At 41.4% G+C, this 17888-nt stretch overlaps 1 protein-coding gene across 2 annotated transcripts in view; it reads right to left on the bottom strand.

Moving 5' to 3' along the window:
• The window catches only part of mtor (mechanistic target of rapamycin kinase), an 84531-nt gene that overhangs the window by 58384 nt on the left and 8259 nt on the right, over positions 1–17888 (bottom strand). For both annotated transcript variants that reach the window (XM_062391706.1, XM_062391704.1), the window contains exons 17-27: positions 17163–17297; positions 16071–16200; positions 9626–9876; positions 9420–9506; positions 7763–7930; positions 3878–3990; positions 2852–3014; positions 2305–2397; positions 1802–1948; positions 1136–1278; positions 288–450 (exon numbers count right to left, since the gene is read on the bottom strand). In XM_062391706.1, coding sequence (XP_062247690.1) covers positions 288–450; positions 1136–1278; positions 1802–1948; positions 2305–2397; positions 2852–3014; positions 3878–3990; positions 7763–7930; positions 9420–9506; positions 9626–9876; positions 16071–16200; positions 17163–17297 — 1593 coding nt within the window. The remainder of the gene's footprint in view (positions 1–287; positions 451–1135; positions 1279–1801; positions 1949–2304; positions 2398–2851; positions 3015–3877; positions 3991–7762; positions 7931–9419; positions 9507–9625; positions 9877–16070; positions 16201–17162; positions 17298–17888) is intronic.

Below are 17888 nucleotides of genomic sequence, written 5' to 3'. Positions count from 1 at the left end.
CACTTTATGTTCATGAAAGGAGCTGGAAGAGTTGGTATCAAAAAGCTCCACAACAGATAAATCATTGTTGAGTCATCTGTACTATGTATAACATCTAACCCTTCTAGACTCAAGATGGGTGGGCGTGCTTGTCAGCACTTTCAAGTAGAATTTAGAAAGAGCTAGCTTTAAAAACTATCACTTGAGATGCAGACCTGACAGCAGCCAAATAAAACCGGATGTGCGCAACCCCCCTGTCCAAAGTGTATCCCAGTGAATCTGTGGTGCTGCTGCAGGTCACTGCTGACCTTGTCACTGTGCTCCATGAACTCTGCCAGGTTGAGCAGTGTCTGTGTGACCTCTGCGATGTCCTGGGAGGTGAGAGCTAACTCAATGCTGCGGATGAGCTCATCCTGCTGGTCCTCACTCAGCTCGGACCAACAAGACAGGAAGGCAGCGTTGAACAGGTCCCTGAGGGCCAAACACATCATTTTAAACAAAGTTACAAAGTGTCATGCAACATTAAATTTGTACTTTTTTTTCAGGAGCAGGATTTTAGATTTGATCATAGAGCATTTATTGTATTTTTCAGCAACAATCTGCTTCACATTTACAGACACAGTAACATCTGGAAACTAGTAGCTAATGACATCAGTTTTGTACTGCTGGTAACTGAGCACCTTCAAATGCAGCAGCTCCGTAACAGCAGCTGATATTTCAGTACTTTGCTCAATGCTGGCCGATCAAACTCCTAAGAGCTTTGAATTCTTATCTCTGTTGTGTTTGACTTAGTCAAGCCCTGAAGAAGTGGAAAATAATCGAAAAATATAAAATTTGAAATCACATTACTGACCAGTTTTTATGTTGTGGCTGATCAATGTTCAGTGGCTCAATAAAGTATTAAAATCACTTTGTGGTCTGCACACTTTGTTTGATTGTGAACGGATGAAATTTATTTTTGCATACCAATGCGCTATAACCAACCACATCTACATCACATAAAATGAACAAAAAGTGAAGTTATCTGAAAACCTCCTTACGCTGCTGTACATATATTTACTTTTAGCTGTTGTGGTTTGTCATGAAAGTTGAGCATTAATGACACAATACAAATAAAAAGTTCAGCAGGGAGGAGGACATAACAGAGGTGGTGTACCTGGCGAGAGGAATGTAGGTTTGAGCCAGAGACCAGCACGATCGCAGGGCTGGGGAGGATGACTCCTTGAGCAGGACGACACTCAAGCGTCTCAGCCACTCCAGCCAGTCGTCTTTGGACACCTTCCTGGCAGCGCCCCAAGCCTGCAAAGAGACAGAAATCATTGATTCACTGAAGTCAATGGGAACTACGTGGGAGCAGCACAGTTCCTCCAGCTCATGTGTGTGTGGGATGATCTGGCTGAGTTGCACACAGAGCTCTTGCTGCGGGTCATCATATAAGAATGGAAGAGCATTCTTCCAAAAGAGTGCCTATTAGGCAGGATTGATAATTGTAGTGGGGAATGATGTGGCAAGAATCTCCCATAGTCATTCAACTCGGCTGAGATCTGGTGACTGTGGCCAAACAGACTATGATTCACATCATTCTCATACTATTCGAACCATTCATGAACCTGTGTGCCCTGCAGGGATGAATTGGCATACATTGTGTTCATCTGCTCAACTTTGTTTTATTTCGTGAGCAGTTTAGTTTGTTGATCTGTATGTCATCACCACAAGTAAACTATGGGCTTGTACACAGGACTGTTTACAGTACACAATAGCAAGTGGAGTAAACAACCACAGTATGCCAGTGGACATAAGAATATATCTTTCCCCTTCCGACCTTTTGAAGTGCAGTAGTGCTGACGTGAAGCTTCTTCATAGGCCCCGCCTCCACTGGTCCGCTGACCAGAGCATCGCCTTGGTTACCACGAAGCTGGCGATGTTGGAAGATTAGAGGGTCCTCTTCCTCCTCTGCCAGAGTGTAACCCTATAATGGCAACAAACACACACACAAACACAGGCCACACACACACACACACACAGAGCCCACACACAGACTAAGTGTTTGATTCATGCCTCAAAAGTGTTTTGAGAATGTACAAGTGCATTTCCTTCCTGGGGGGAAAACTGTTGATAAACAGCACACAGTAAGGACTTGCTCATGGGGTACTGTTCATGAAAAATGTTTATTTATTGTAATGTAATGTATTGCTTGGCCATGTGACGTGAAGGATTACACTGTTTTGCACCTGACTGGGCAAGAGGCAAAGAACAAAAGCTCATGAAGTCATGTTGAACATGTGCGTAGTATCAATTGATTTGGATATATTGACTGTGACTTACCTTAACAATGCGACATATGAGTATATCATAACGCTGATGGTTGATCCTGTGTTTCAGCATCACCTTGTTCACCATGGGGATGAAGATCTGATACTGAAAATAAGGGGGAAGCAAAGGAGTGTAAATAAAAGGGGTGTATGTCTGCTTTGTGCGGTTTATTCTCTCTACCCCTTTACCCTCATCCTGAGCCAAATAACTGAGTATCGTGCAATACTGCACTTGTATCTAACCGCCATCCGTCTCAGATCAAAAGCGCCGCCTGTACACACGCTGCCAGACATCGCATGCATTTAGGCTGGTGCCTCTGAGGTTACACCTGAAAACGATAGGATGGTTTAAGGATAAGGGAGGGGAAGGCACGGGAAGGGGAGGGAGGGCTAAATATGACCTCATCCATGCTCATAAACACTACCCCCCCACCACCAAATGGCCAATGACAGCAGTCTGGCAGGAAGTAATAAAGACTGGGGCCAACAGTGGGGAGGCTGTAAGTAGCCTACTGAATAATAGCTACATCTAAGGGAGCCCAGGGGACGGCTACAGTTACCTTTTTGCCCAACTGGAAAACAAGCGAGGACAAGGTGTCCATGGAGGTAGAACGCAGCTCAGGCGTGGTGTCAAGTGTCCGAACAATTGGGTGGATAATGCGTGAAGCATAGTCTGTGAAGTCCAGGGACTCCGTCAGCCGGTCGAGTGTCTCCAAGGAAACCCTGAGCCACACAGAGAAAAAAACTGATAAATACCCTAGCTATGCATAAACACTAGAAAATTAGATTCCAACATACAAATGTTGGGATGTAAACAATTATACTATCCAAGCTCTTCTTTTCAGTGTCTGAGGAACGGTCTAGTTTTATTCTAGCAAAAAGGAGCTTATGTTTTCACCCGTAAATGCTAGTTTTTCAGCAGATTTATTTAAAAACTACTAAACCTGGGAAAAGGGCCAAGAAGGAACAATTTAAATCTTTACAAACCCAGGCATTTTTTTGTCACATTGTTTAACATTGCAAGATTGGTTCTTTTTGAAATCTTTACCAATTTTCCAGACAATTATCTCATGGATCTTGATGGGGGGAAAAATACTGTGATAATAAGAAACCGATATCTACAGGTGTGAGAAATTTGGTGCAACTTGATTGAATTTAAAGTTTCAACTGTACGGATGTATGCACTTAAATTATGTTTAAAAGATACACTAATACATCAAGGCTGTGGCTGAGGGGTAGAGTGGTCGTCCTCCAACCTGAAGGTCGGCGGTTCGATCCGTAGTCTGAACAATCTGCATGCCGAAGTGTCCTTGGGCAAGATGCTGAACCCTGAATGGCCCCCATAGAATAAAAAAGTGCTGGGATAGATGCACTGTATAAATGTGTGTGTGATTGGGTGAATGTGAAACTGTAGTGTAAAGCGCTTTGAGTGGTCATTAAGACTAGAAAAAGCGCTATATAAATACAAATCCATTTACCATCAAACAATAAAATCCACTGAAGATTCCATTGAAAATGTATTTTAACCATTTACTCGATCCTACTACAGATACATGAGCACGGGGACAGCCATGTGTAGTACTGACTTGCGGGCCTGCAGGGGCACATCAGGGGCATCAAACAGCTTGACAATGGGAGGCAGCAGCAAGTGGAGATAGTCGTCCAGGTTGGCACCAAACAGCTGGATGGCGTTCAGCAGCTGCAAAATAAAGCACACAGTGCTCAGTCCCACATACCGCAACAATTAACATGAGCAGTTCATTTTAATGAGTTTGTTGTTAAGGCTAAATCGTTTCCTTCAGGTATTCTTAAAAGGAAATCCGGATGGGGATTTATTTGCTGGCAAAGTACTGGCATAATGTACATGCCAGCCTTCCAGGAAAGCTCTGCATAACAAAGAGCCGATGAATGAAAATGAAAGACCATTGAATACAATAGAAAGTGCAGTGGAGCGACAAAACTCAAACATACAATGTATTTGTAGTTGCAGTCATAGAATACTGTATGACAAGAACATACATGTATATTAGATGGATGTAAACTTTGTATCCCTGGTTTGATTCCAGCTGGGAACATACTGTTGAGTATACAAGGGCATGTCAACCTGAACATGCACATAACCTGTGATTGCAGGGTCATGCTGTATTCTAATTTTTCTAATGAACCAACACGTATTTTACACTTCTCATAATGACCCATAATGATTTCACATCCATGCAATTAGACCTCACAGTTCAAGCTGCAATTGTCTGACACGCTAGTGGCATGCAATGTGGTTCTCTCTCTTATTCGTTACGAACATAGACTGAACACTGACTATTATAGTGAAACTTAATCTATAGTTCTCCTTCAACCACTCCAGTGTTAACAGTCACCAGAGAAATGTGGTGACAACATCTATTCAGAGCAGTAGCCCTATCACATGCCCAGGGTAAGTTTGCTTTAAGGCATAGTTTGTTGGTGACCTTCCTAACTAGCTTAGTACAGGATCCCTTTCTTCTAACAATCTGGTTGTAGAACTTAATGCATAAATTATTCATATAATCAAGATTAGAATTGAGCAAAGGGTCAAGGTGCCCCCTATGAGATCATCCATCCAGATCTTTCCATATGAACATTGTCAATAGACGGAAACTCTTAATGTAATGTCTTACAGGGTGAAAACCAAGTCTGATTTTTGCACAGGTATTTTAAAGCCAGTCTGAACATAAAGTCCTAGATTCCGAGATGAAACAGGCGGGGGTGTAAACAGTCTTCAGAGGGCCGTTTCCATCCAGGCAGCCAGCTGTCCATTATACCCCTTAAATGACAACGTTAACATTGTTTTGTGGCCGTTTTGTGAAACGGTGTCCGAGCTCTAGTGTAATGGCAGCCATCGTGTGTGCACCATGTGTGAGCAGTGTACGTAAACAGACGGTGGTCTTGAAGGATGACGTATGTCGCAGCCAACAAATCCACCCCAGGCCCCATCACACACCATGACTGCTTCTGCACTTTCCTCATACCTCTAACCGCATGTCTAGATTGCAAACGGCGAGACAGCAGGAAGCAGAGGTGGAGGTGTACGAGCATGTGTGCTGTGGGGTAGTGGAGGCTGGAGAGAGCAGCCCCATAAATGATGGAAGTATGTTTTTCTTTTCTTCTCCTTTGGACAAGAAGGTAACCCGATTCTCAGGTCCCCCTCTTCAAGACCCCCATCCTGTACTTGAAATTAGACTCCAGACTTAGTTATAGGCTATCCAGACCGTGGGCTGTTGGGTTATCTAATACTGCAGACTCTGAGACAACACAGCAGCCGAGGAGAGAGCACTAGATGACCCGGCTCCTTATGATTCTGTTTTTGTGGTCTTCACCAAAAGCATGATTTAGGGTTTGAAGGAAAACCCTGACAACCACTGGCAGCAGCTGCTGAAACAGGAGAGTGTGTCAGCTACAGTTCTATACTCTCTTTGAACTGCTGTATTACAAGAGAACGGCTTAGACCTGAGTGGCTGTGATGGATAATGATGAAAAGCATGAATAAAAAGCAGTGCCACAATAATTTAAATGTGATCCGAGCTCCTGTACTTCCTAAATGAGTGTGAAGTGATGGGTCTACTGTTTGTATGGTGCTCACTTCTCTTGGCAGTGCTGATAAGATTAAATTATCTACTCAAGTAACGCCAATCTGAGAATCGACTTTATTAATCTAATGACTGGACTTTCTCCACACAATGTGTCACTTTACTCCATTAATACGAACAGCTATCAAATGTCAAACTAAGCTGAGTGGCTAACTCTAAAGAAAAAGAAAAAAAAGTTAGGTGACACATTAAGAACCATTTAATACTATGACGTGCATATTAACATTTAAAGTTATTATTGAATGTGGACACTAAACTTCAACTTCTCTATTACACCTCTCTTATACTGTATTTCAGTCTCAAGTAAGCAATATGTTAAAAAAAAACTCAAGACAATCAATAACAGAAGATGTTGCACAGACAACGAGCACATCTAAATGTGTAAGTTATCTCTACTCTTCCCTTTGCATCTTACTCTTGCACAGAGTTTGTCCTGTTGGGAGAATTCTGAAGGCCCACTCAAACTAAACTCCACCTGGCACAATTTATTTTGTGTGGTGCAGCCAAGAGCAGGGGAAAAGGGGAATAACGTGAACTGGGCTGTACACAAACCACTGCTGCTGGCATGACTACTATGCTCACAACAACATACATTAACAACTTTAACAGCAATTCATCAAACATTATACTGGCACAAACCTGCTCCCACTGCAGCCAAACTACAGACCCCCTGCACAGCTGCTTGTATTATATGCAGGAGCAATATTTTCTGAGCGGGAGGTCAATGAGAGGAAATCTGATCCCAGGCACTTAAGAGTTGATCTCTGCTTTGGCAATCAGTATCTCCTGATTAATATTTGGCTTATGAATAGTGGGGGGTTACAAAAAGAGGCCCTCAGAAAAGTATTGGAAAATGAAAATACTGACAAGTTTTTCAATTTAAGACAGCAAAACGGAAAAAAATTGCCATTCATTCACGATGATCTCCATCCATAGTAGCGGGCGCACAATTTTATGATTGAAACCGACAAAGATTGTCCCCTCGAAAAATACAGAGAACAAGGAACAGAAATGGTGAAAAACAAGATCTGGGATTTCTTTGATTGGATCGATGAAGAGTTAGACCTGCTACAGACAGTAAGTTCTAGCAGCACTTGCAATTGCTACCACTGGTAGACAAGGCTGGTGTTTTATTTTGGAAAAGGGTCCCATGAAACCAGCATGATGAAACAGGGAAGGATTTGTTGTGATGGCTGAGATACACTAAGGAAACAAGCATGGAAGTACGACTCAAACAGTTCCACAGGGATTTCAAACTAAAATGGGGCCAGCAGTGTTTCCACAATTCGCAGCATTCAGGCCTCAAAACTTCCTGGTTGCTATGCAGATTTTTCAAAGCATTATGAAACATAATTCGACAGGGCCTAACAACTGCCAAAATTGCGAGTTAGAAAGAGAGAGTTGGAAATGAGGTTTGATGTAAGGCAACCACTTCAATTATTCAGTGAGAAATCTACAATGACTCAACAATATGGAAAATGCTGCATTGCTCAAGGACATGGAACCTGATCCAGTAAGAAGGGAGTGCAATAATAAAAATAACACACTGGAGTCTCTCTATTGATATATGAAGTTTGATTTAGTTGAAACCATGTTCAAAAGACTTTCAACTTGTTACTGCTCTGTTCTCTGCTGCATGAGCATAGATGGCAGCTTTACCCCTCTTCAACGCAATAATTAATTAATTAAGCTATTATGTTTTGAGAGTAATTCATTTTAAGATGCTTCAGCTCTGTGATCTACATTTTTATTTCTGGATTAATTTCCACAACGTCCCACTTCCTCCGGATGTAACCCTATAATTGCACAGCAGAATTGGCGATTCTGTCGTCTGGACCGTTCACTCACCTTGATGGTAACACTGCGTCCGTTGCTGTTGTCGTGCATGAAGACACGCAGCATGTGTGGGATAAGCTGAGGGAGATAGAGCTTGAACTCTCCACCCAGTGCCACCACAATCTGCTCGATCAGAAGGATGATGGTGTTCTGCATGGGGTTGTTTGGTGTCCAGTACTCCTACAGCACAGAACATAATAGTGCATTGTTATTCATTACAGCAATATCATATATGGGGTACTTCCTTTGGATATAGATAAACCCAGAACCTCTCTACTGGTTATGTTAAGTTAAGAAATGTAATGTAATGCACTACAAATGTACACTACACAGGTTCAGAAAACCAACACTTCCTTAACTAATAGACATATAAGACTTACCTTAAACCGAGAGTCAACAAGTCCAACTTCTCCATTTAAATTTTACAAGATTGGGAGTGTACATGCTAAGCGCTCGGCACACAGCAACACCTCATTCACCTTTGTTTTGATTCAGTGCTTAGTTTGTCCTGGCCCGGGGAATTGTGTCAAAATGTGTTTCCAACATCAAGGCGAGTGTGAGAGAGAACTTAAGACAGACTTCACTCAGCGATTGTGTGCCACAGACGAGCGAGGGAGCCTCACAATACATCGAGAGCCAGGAATGGAGACAATTTCCTGTCCACTGAGTTTGACATCACCGCTCTGTGTGGCACGTGACAACGATTTGGAAAGTCGAGGCACGGCCTCTGTTTACATAATGACAATTGGAGTTAAGGTGCAAGACTGGAAGTCACGCAACACGTCAATCAGTCAGTGGGCCTCAGCTGTGAGATCTGGTGGAGGTGTTTTGTCAGTGACCAGAGGTTTCGAGCAGCCCCCAACTTCCTGACCCCCCCCCTCTCTCTCTCTCTTTCTCTCCCTCTCTCCATGGCAGCTGACTAGAGTGCAAGTGAGTGTACATCCTGAATGGTTATTCCAGCCCTCTCATCTGGATGCAGTAGCTGATCTGGAGCTAAAATGAATAGATTCTTTGTTTCACTCGCCATTTATTAACTGAGGCGGACTTGAGGCACAATGGTCCAGTTCTCTCAATTGCTTCTCTCCAGGAGGAGTTACAGCCATTGCAAAAGTGTTGGTAACAGTGCAACCTAGATTCCAACACAAGGACAGTCAAAGTTTGTAACTTGCTGTGTAATGATGTGCAGGGCAAGTCGAGGGCTATAGCAGTTACTGCACTTCATTTGATATGAATGAATGTCAGGGCTCATCACCAGTTGTCTCTTAGAAATGAATCAAACAACATGAGTGAAAATCCGAGCTGAATTCAGCACAGCAGTTAAAAAGTGTCACATTAAATAATAAGGAACAGTAAAAGGGCGAAACTAAGAATATTATATATATTAACATAAATAACATGATTTTCTCATTGTCTCAGTTCCACAGCCGCTCCAATCTTGACAGTTAAGTACCACACATGATGTGTTTTGATGTGTGACACGGAGCCAGACCTTCATCCAGGGGCACTGAATGCATTTACTTCTAATGAGGAAAGTACAGAGCAAAACTGAGTCCAATTAAGAGTTTGCAGCTGTTTGTCTGACTCACAAGAAAATAAGAGGGTGGATGATTAGTGTTTAGGGATTTAGGGGAGGAGGAGGAAGAAGGGGGGGTTTGACAGAGCTACTCACTCTGATGAGGGTGAAGATGTCGTCCATGTAGGGGCGGATGTGGATCTTCACAAAGCACACCACCATTCCCATCTGCTGGAAGAGGAACTGCAGGGCAAGAAGAGCACAGACAACAAAGAGAGTACATTTGATTATTAAAAGGAGGTAAATAAAATAAACAAATCTATGAGACGGCCTGTTATTTTGTATTCAATAGAGCTACCTACCTCTCGGATACTGGCATCGCACACCCGGATGACATTGAGGAAAGTGGGCATGACCTGCGGCAGGAACTGGACACACTTGAGGCCAAGAGACTTGAAGATGAAGGTGACAGCCTGGACCACCATTGTATGGTGGTTGGACAGTGAAGGGTCCCTCAGGATGCGCATCAGAGTGACGATTGCCACGGCTGGGTAAAACTCATCCAGAGGCAGGTTGCCCATGTTCACTAGCATCTCACTGGTGCTGTAGTCGGCTGGGAGGGAGACGAAACAGAGGAGCATATTAGTAACTCATCAAACAACACTTGCAACATCTCATAGTCTTGTGGCAGAAAGTATTATGTGGTGTGCAACAAGCCAATGAGAAAGTATATCCTACTTTGTCAAATATCTAAGGTAAGCATTCTGGTGGTAACTCAGATTACCAGGACTGCTCCATTAACTCTTTTGCTTGCCTCCAAATGCTGCATCTTCAAAGATGAAACAGTGCTCATCACAAGGCACTCCCATGTCCAAATTTAGTATTAACTATGTGTGCTTGTCATTCGGGATGCATTTGAATGAATTCCATGGAAAACACTCATATTTTATATCTTCAATATTAATAATTTAGTTTCTGGGGGGAAATAGTTGAAAATGCCCTAAAAACACCCTTTGTCACGAAATTAAAGAAAGAAAAACAGAATCCTGGATCCACCCCCTGATCCAGTTCTGCTTTAAAATTTAACAGCAAAAAACACATGAAAACGTAACCTAATAGGTAGAGGTAATTGCCCCTCCGAATCCTTGGACCTTGATTAGAAACCAAACTATATTTTTCTCATCATATACATTTAAGAATTACAGAAATTACAGATTGAATATCTACATTTATCTAACAGAAGCAAGGATGGGTATCCCTGCTGTTTAAATGCATTACAGAACTTCGAATACATTAGCTGATAATAATAGCTCAAATGTTTTTTATTTTAGTGTTAGCCCCGTATTAAAATGAGAAAAAGTGGTTGACTTTTGGTTGTAATTGGGAAGTTTTAGTTTTAATTTACGATGTGAAGCAAGGACACGTGCCAGTAAGCAGCAATGATCCCTTTCTATAGTTAGATGGTAAAAGAACGCCTCCAGCTCCATTCTCAGGACTAAAAGCTGCACATTTAAAGGGCTTCTGTTTTTTGTTATTTTAAATGCGGCCAAACCGTCACAAGTATTGCAGTTGGTTTCAAAAGCTACAAATCAAATTCCAGCTCCAACTTCTTTGGCCCAACCACGTGTGAATATATAGGACTGAAGGCTGTGCTGTGATGATTCTCAGAAGCCATTAGCCAGGCAATAATTCTCCAGTGTGCACGTTTTATATCAACAGTGATTTATGGCATCCCAGACCCATCCCCCCTCTCTATCCAGATCATCACCTTCTCTCCACAAACTAAGTACAGCTGAAAATGCTTCTGGTGTTGGCTATTAGCTTTGACAACAAAAATGGGCTGATAGGAGAGGAAAGACGATATTTTTGGCTTGTTGCTGCCGGCCCTTTGTCAGTTATGGCACAAACCTCTGTGTTTGTTTTGGCCAACAAATCAAATGAGATTATTTCTCTCTTGTTTTAATAAGACAAAGCTTGATTGCATTAGTTGATGACCGTGTCCAGTGTGTTTGGTCTCCTTAAAATCCCAAGAAAAAGTATGGAATAATAACTATTTGCCAAAACAAACTTTCTCTTTTGGGATACGTTTCATTTTTGTTTTGTTATTATGATGTGTTGGATGCAGTGACAAGTTTGAGTTCAGATCGTAAGCACTGCACTTAAAACATGTAAGTCTCCTCCCTCCAGTCAATAAGATTGCTGCATTAGTCAAGTAAAGATTGGAAGTCCAGGTTAAGTCAACTACTATCCCAACCCAATCATATGTCAAGGCTCTACTGCTAATCAAATCAGTGCAAACTCACATTCCTGATCGGTCAGAACACAGAGTGAAACTTTTGTTCACCGTGTGATCACTGAATGAGAAGTATAAGACACCAGACTTCACTTCCCATGGCATCATAAAAACGACAGTGTTTCTGTGTCTGATACGTTTACCGGCTCATGGAGCTACAAATCAATACAGCTTTCCTCGGTTGGATTTGATCCACCTGGAGGAGCACACCAATGGTAACACAGCCTGTTTACTTTTAAAGAGTGCCATTTTGATCTGAATACGTGATAAATCTCACTATTAGCCTCGAATTTAAGATATTCGTCTGTTTGCTGCCATCTGCAACACACCGTTTCAGAAACACTTCATGAACTTGAGAACTGAGGGATTTGGGAGCCATGCCCAGATTTCGAAAGCACATTGTCGGTCTTCTTTCTAGTTTTTCTAAAAATATACCAAGCAACAGTTGGGTTCATTTTTTAAAACATTAATAATGCATAATTCTTTTTTTTATTCATTTTATTCATAAATGTTTTCCGTGACAGACAATGCAAATGGTTTCAGTGTGTCCATACATCGCAGAGCTACTGGGTTTTACAAGACATCTGAGAATACAGACGTCTGGCCTCCAGCGTTTCACTGGCCCTCTGCAGGAGTAGGGTTTCGGCTGCTCCCCTTGTCTCCTCTCAGACTGGACAGCAGACATAACCAATTGGCTAGGAACATATAGGTAAGAGGGCAGCTTTTCTGTTGGATCTTTTATTATTCCAGCCTTCAGCAAGTCTAGATAATGTCAGCAATTGATGGTTACACATCTGTTATCTTTTAAGCCCACAAACAGGCATCAGCGTAGCTACGTGAGGCAGCAGTACGGTAAAAAATTCCGGCTTCAGATGGGGAGTGGGAAAAACACCTACTGAGGAGCAATACACATCATGTCCTCAGTTTTATGAGCCTGGTGTTCTGAAGTGACGTGGTCGGTCTTGTTTGAAGTCAGGTGAGAGGATGGGCTCAGCCACTGACCTCCCACATAACAAAACACATGCTGCCAAGGATGCTAGCGCTCCAGACACAGACTCTGACAAATCCGCCAACAGATACACAGCGTCCAATGCTGGTCACAGTCCATTTAGCTGGAGAACAAACTGGTAAAACTATTACCACATCATCCAAGGTCACATACTGAGACACATGACTAGACCAGAGAAGTGGAGACCTGCGTTCTCCATACCCAGTTCACATGACGAAAAGACGGATTAGCATTTTTATTGCCATTATTATAAGTTTCAAGATCCCCCGGAGAAAAATGGCAGATGACAAACTGCTTAAAGTTTCCATCCATGATAAGGCGTATGTAAAAACCTCTTAAATTATAATGACCGTTTCTGTGGTTTGTCACCGTCAACAGAGGATGAATGCTAATATTTATGGTGGAGTTTTACCCCACATCTAGTGTGGCTAAAAAGAACAAAGTCCTCATTGTGTTTTTTCTTTCACGTTGTGGGAAAAAAAAACAGCTTAATACTGTCAACACATCATGTGTATACCCCAACTGAATTCAGAGTTTGCAGCCATTGGTTGACATCTTGAAGTTAATCCCATGGGTTCAAATTCAGTGTTGCAGGAAGAGTGCCGGGAAAGAATCTGACTCAAATGTAAAACCTGGTACGCATCGACAGCACTGGGACATGAATACATCTGTCCACACAGACGCTGCCTCAGTGGCTCTGTTCTGTCAGATCCATTTCATTCGTTGTTCTGATGGTTTATGACAACAAACATATTGACTTTACAGACAGCAATAGGATGATGAATGATCAGCCGGTATGGTAATGCGTTTAAGTGAATGAGGGCTGTATCAGTAATCAACTCTCCCAAGTAAAAATAGTGCTGTCAACCATTTGCAATATATCAAAGAGAGGATTTTAGTCCGTCAAAAGTGGATCACCTTATATTAAATATCTCCTCTTTGAAAGACGGGAACTGGTAATAATTCTTTCTCAACTGGCAGGGCCTCATCCTGGGGATTAACTGGGTGTAGATCAGACACAGGCCCGGAAATCAGATCCTGAAGAATTGAGGCTAAAACAAAACACAAACCCAAAGCAATAGCTGCGGCTGACTTTTCAATTGCAGGGTAAAATAAAAAACTTGCATTTTGTCTTGACAACATAAATGGATCACTTCTCTGCACTCTATTCCTAACGAACCATCGATTTATAAAATGTCAACAAGCCAAACCATACATGATAATCATAAGGCTTTTTTGGCCAGGCAAGATTTCAGTGGTTTGTGTGGGCCAGAGTCAACAGGTCGGATGTTTCAAGATGAATCGAGTTCCTCTGAAGAATAATTATATTCTGATTAAAGAAAAACTGTGCTTGAGATTTAAATGGTGCGTTTTACCCACTGACTTATTACTAACTGAGGGAATATTTTGGAAGCATTCATGTTTCAATATGCAACAGGGGATGATCACACCAGTTAATATTAATTGATTTGTATATTTCATTTTTTACAATAAAATATTGATCAATTCAGAGAAGCATAAAACATTATATATAAAAAAGGTCCTCCAGCATATGACACATGGCAGTCAGTGGTTACAGGAACCTGCAGAAATAGACAACATTGCTGACGGTGTAAAAGTTCACAGACTAATGGTAGGGATGCATGTCGGGATGATTGTGATGTGTCAGTGATCTCCATTGCAAGTAACTTTCTGGTGATGGGCCTTTGCTGCAGTTAATGCCTTTGCTGTTGTTTCAATGGTACATTTAGTAGTAGGTTGCTTGTTGTAATTTTTTCAATGTTGTTATTGGGTAAAAATTGTCTGTATTTATAATGCTTTACAATTCAGTTTTTGCCCTTCACTCATTCACACACACATTCATACAGTTTATCCATATTTGCTCAATATATTGCCCAAGGACACTTCGGCATGCAGAATGGGGCAGACTTGGATCGAACCACTGACCTTCTGGTTAGGCGGGTAACTACAGGTTATAGAAAAACAGTTTGGCTAAATAAATATGTTCTCGCAACAGAATGAGGGTAGAGGTGAAGATGGATATGGATGCAGCGTTTTCCATTAATTATCTAGACTGTTGCGGCCAACCATTTTCTAATTTGTGCCACCACAGTTTCATAATGAAACATAAAACTTTTTGTATTCCTCCTACTTATATATGAGATCTGTTACTTTGCGCGTCTAGCACTATTTGTAGTTGCTTGCGCTGTCGCTCTACCGTGAACTACTGCAAGCTCGCTCTATGGTCCAAAAGGTTTTTACTGATCAAGCAGACAGTCAGACTTCATAGTTTCAGCTGCAGTTGTGGCGTGCAATGCATTTCTTTCTCAAACGCAAGCCCTTATCTCTCACTATTCAGTCTGTGCACGCGCACCACAGTTTTGGCCATAGATTGAATTCGATTTGTGGGAGACAGTATGGTAAGGTTCACTGTATGTGTGTGGATCAAAGTAAAGCTGAATTGGGAGGAAAGAGATCTTAAAAATGTTGCGTAAACTGGAATGTGTAAATCCATCTTTCAGCCCCACATTCTTTCTATTGAATATTATCAATCTAAATGTAACAGAAGAACTGATGCAGCAAATTATGACTGCAAATGTCTGGTTTGACATCTGTGATGCCTTTTTCTGAAAGACATTTACATTGATCTTCTCAAATGAAAAAATGCTACTTGTTAGGCTTTTTGACATTTGAAACTGAAGTTGTTTGTTCTAATACGAAACCTCACAGTCCATCTTTAAGATGTGTGTGACTATCTAAGCATCCTGCTGCCAGATCTGTCCACTTCCTGCCTGGAGTGTTGATGTTAGTGCAGAGACAGCCTGTGTTTGTTTCCTAATGCAGATGTGGTGTGGAAGATGATCGTGGCTTAAAGGAGACAGGAAATCCACCGTTCTTTTGAAGGAATTTCTAAAAAAAGACAATAACCTAACCTGATACAAACAAAACAGCATATAATCATTATGGCACTTGGCTCATACCCCTGACAGCCCAACAGACACCCAAATTTAATCAAGCTACACCAAATTACACACAATCAGAGATATCATCAAGATCCTTGAATTATTCGCTGGGAAATTGGTGAAAATTAAAAAAGATTAACTATCTAACAAAGTTAAATGATCTGTATGATGTTTCTTCCCTGACCTATACAACATCCTTCCCCCAAGCTTAATGGAAGTCTGTTCACTGATCTTGCTTACAAACCAACAAACATGAAGGTAATTAAATGATAAAACCTCTGCCTTGTGGTTTACTTGGCCATTAACTGAAGATTCCTCAAAACTTCCATTATAGTCCAAGGCCTCAATAATAACAAGTCCTCCATATACAAACTTTTTTTTAATACTTTCCATTAGGCTCAAACAGATTCAAAAATCATTGCAACAATTCCAAGTTCTGCAATTGATAGACCCACACAGTGAGACTCTCCATTGCCCTTAGAGAAGGTCTACTGGTGGACCGTCACAGCCAAAACTCTTAAGTAATAGTGACACAATCCTACCTGAATCCTGACTGGACTTGGACTCAGAGAGACTGACAGCAGAGGCGTCTCGTGATTGGTCAATCATCCCGATGTTCACCTTGTGCTTGTAGGGGTCCAGAGCTCCGAGAAGACCCAGGACACGGATCGCCTGTTGAAGACACACAGTTAGAAATCCTGACAGATTCTTGCACTTGATTTCCATTTGACTACCTATGTTTATAATCATTTGTGCGATTACAGTATTTAAAAAAATATGGAGTATTAAAAAACTAAGTCAATGTTTTTCATTCAATTACAGTCACAAGGTTTCATTGTTTCATTTGAGCTCTGACTCTCTGTTGAAGTTGCATATTTATCCCCTTTTTTGGGGAAAAGTGAGGATTATTTGGAACACGATAAATGAAATTAAAACATCAGAAGTAGAGAAGTACATTGTATATATGAGAAGCTTTTGTGTTCTTGAGTCTCCGCTGAAATTAACAGTAAGTGCTGTAAATCCAGGTTGAAAGCAGGAAGCAGTAAGCACAGCCATCTTTCAGGCCTGCAGGTTGTGAGTATTTGATGCTTATATGGGATAATATCTGATAGTGGGATATTTCTTCATTAATATAGTTTTAGTAAATTTGGGACCAAGTAATACTGGAGGTCATGGCAGGAAGTAAAAAAGACAACCTACACTGGGCACACAACTGCGATTGGATAATAAGCCCAATGGGATTCCAGATCCATTTAACAGATGAGACAACTTGCATGAGAATCCATGTGCCACACACCAAACTTAGTGACAAGTCACACTGTGAACCGCACATCATTTAGGCGACAGAAGAAATTATAAAATTATAACTTACATCAGAGCACAAGACTGAGGAAAAAGTTCCACATAACTACCAATAACTATGGAAAATGTGCATGGCCTCACACGGTAGGTATTCATGTGATTATAATTTACTGGTCAATGTCAGTAGTTCTTAGCAGATCTTTGTTTGTTTGGTAAATGCTGACAGGTAGGGTTTCCGGCCTCATACTGAGTCACTATGACCAACGGCGTTAGTCTCACATTTCTATATAGACGACTGGGAGGAAAATGAAGGCAAAGGCCCCTGTGCATACCTCTCTCCTGATGCCCTGGTTTTGTTCCGTCTTGAGGAAGTTGAGCAGCACCTCCAGAAGGGAAGGGTACTTGCGGTAGGGCTCCACAACATAGCCCGTACTAGCCACTTGCTGGCCCAGTGTCCACAGTGCCACCTGATGGAAAAGTCAGACGCAGAACCTCTTTGATCGCAGATAGAACAGCATGACACAAAATGTTTAGAATGAACTTTTCTTCGCATTGAAATGTGCCTATTAAATAAATTATGCAACAAAAGTTACTATATTTGGATTTTGTCATATTCTTATGGCTCATCTTGTTCTGTATGGCAAGGTTGCAGCTTACCCAGTTTACTGTTTATACTCTGAAGTTATTAAACCATTACTTGCACAGTGAATAGTTAAATAAAATAAAATAAAAGCCCCATTATTCTTGTCCCAAGTAAATGTTAATTTATGAGAGCAATGTTTGTGACCTGAGTTTAATTGAAAAACAAACTGACAGGGCTACTGAAGGTTTGTTTGACAAATGTAAGATATATATTGAATACAAATAATCATCTCAACCATTATTTCTGTTTGCTTGGTCCTTCCAACATTTGAAAACTAGTTTTAAGTCTCTCATTGATCAGCCATTTAAATGCTGCAAGAGTTATAATGTAATACTTCTGAATAATCCTATCTTTTCTCAACTCCTGGCACACCATCCTGTTTGAGCAGGAAATACCAGAAGCACAACGTTCTCTT

Source organism: Platichthys flesus, chromosome 7 (genome assembly GCF_949316205.1).
Source record: "Platichthys flesus chromosome 7, fPlaFle2.1, whole genome shotgun sequence".
Lineage (NCBI taxonomy): Eukaryota > Metazoa > Chordata > Actinopteri > Pleuronectiformes > Pleuronectidae > Platichthys > Platichthys flesus.
Note: the sequence above shows the minus strand (reverse complement) of the source record. Positions and strands in the feature narration are given on the sequence as shown.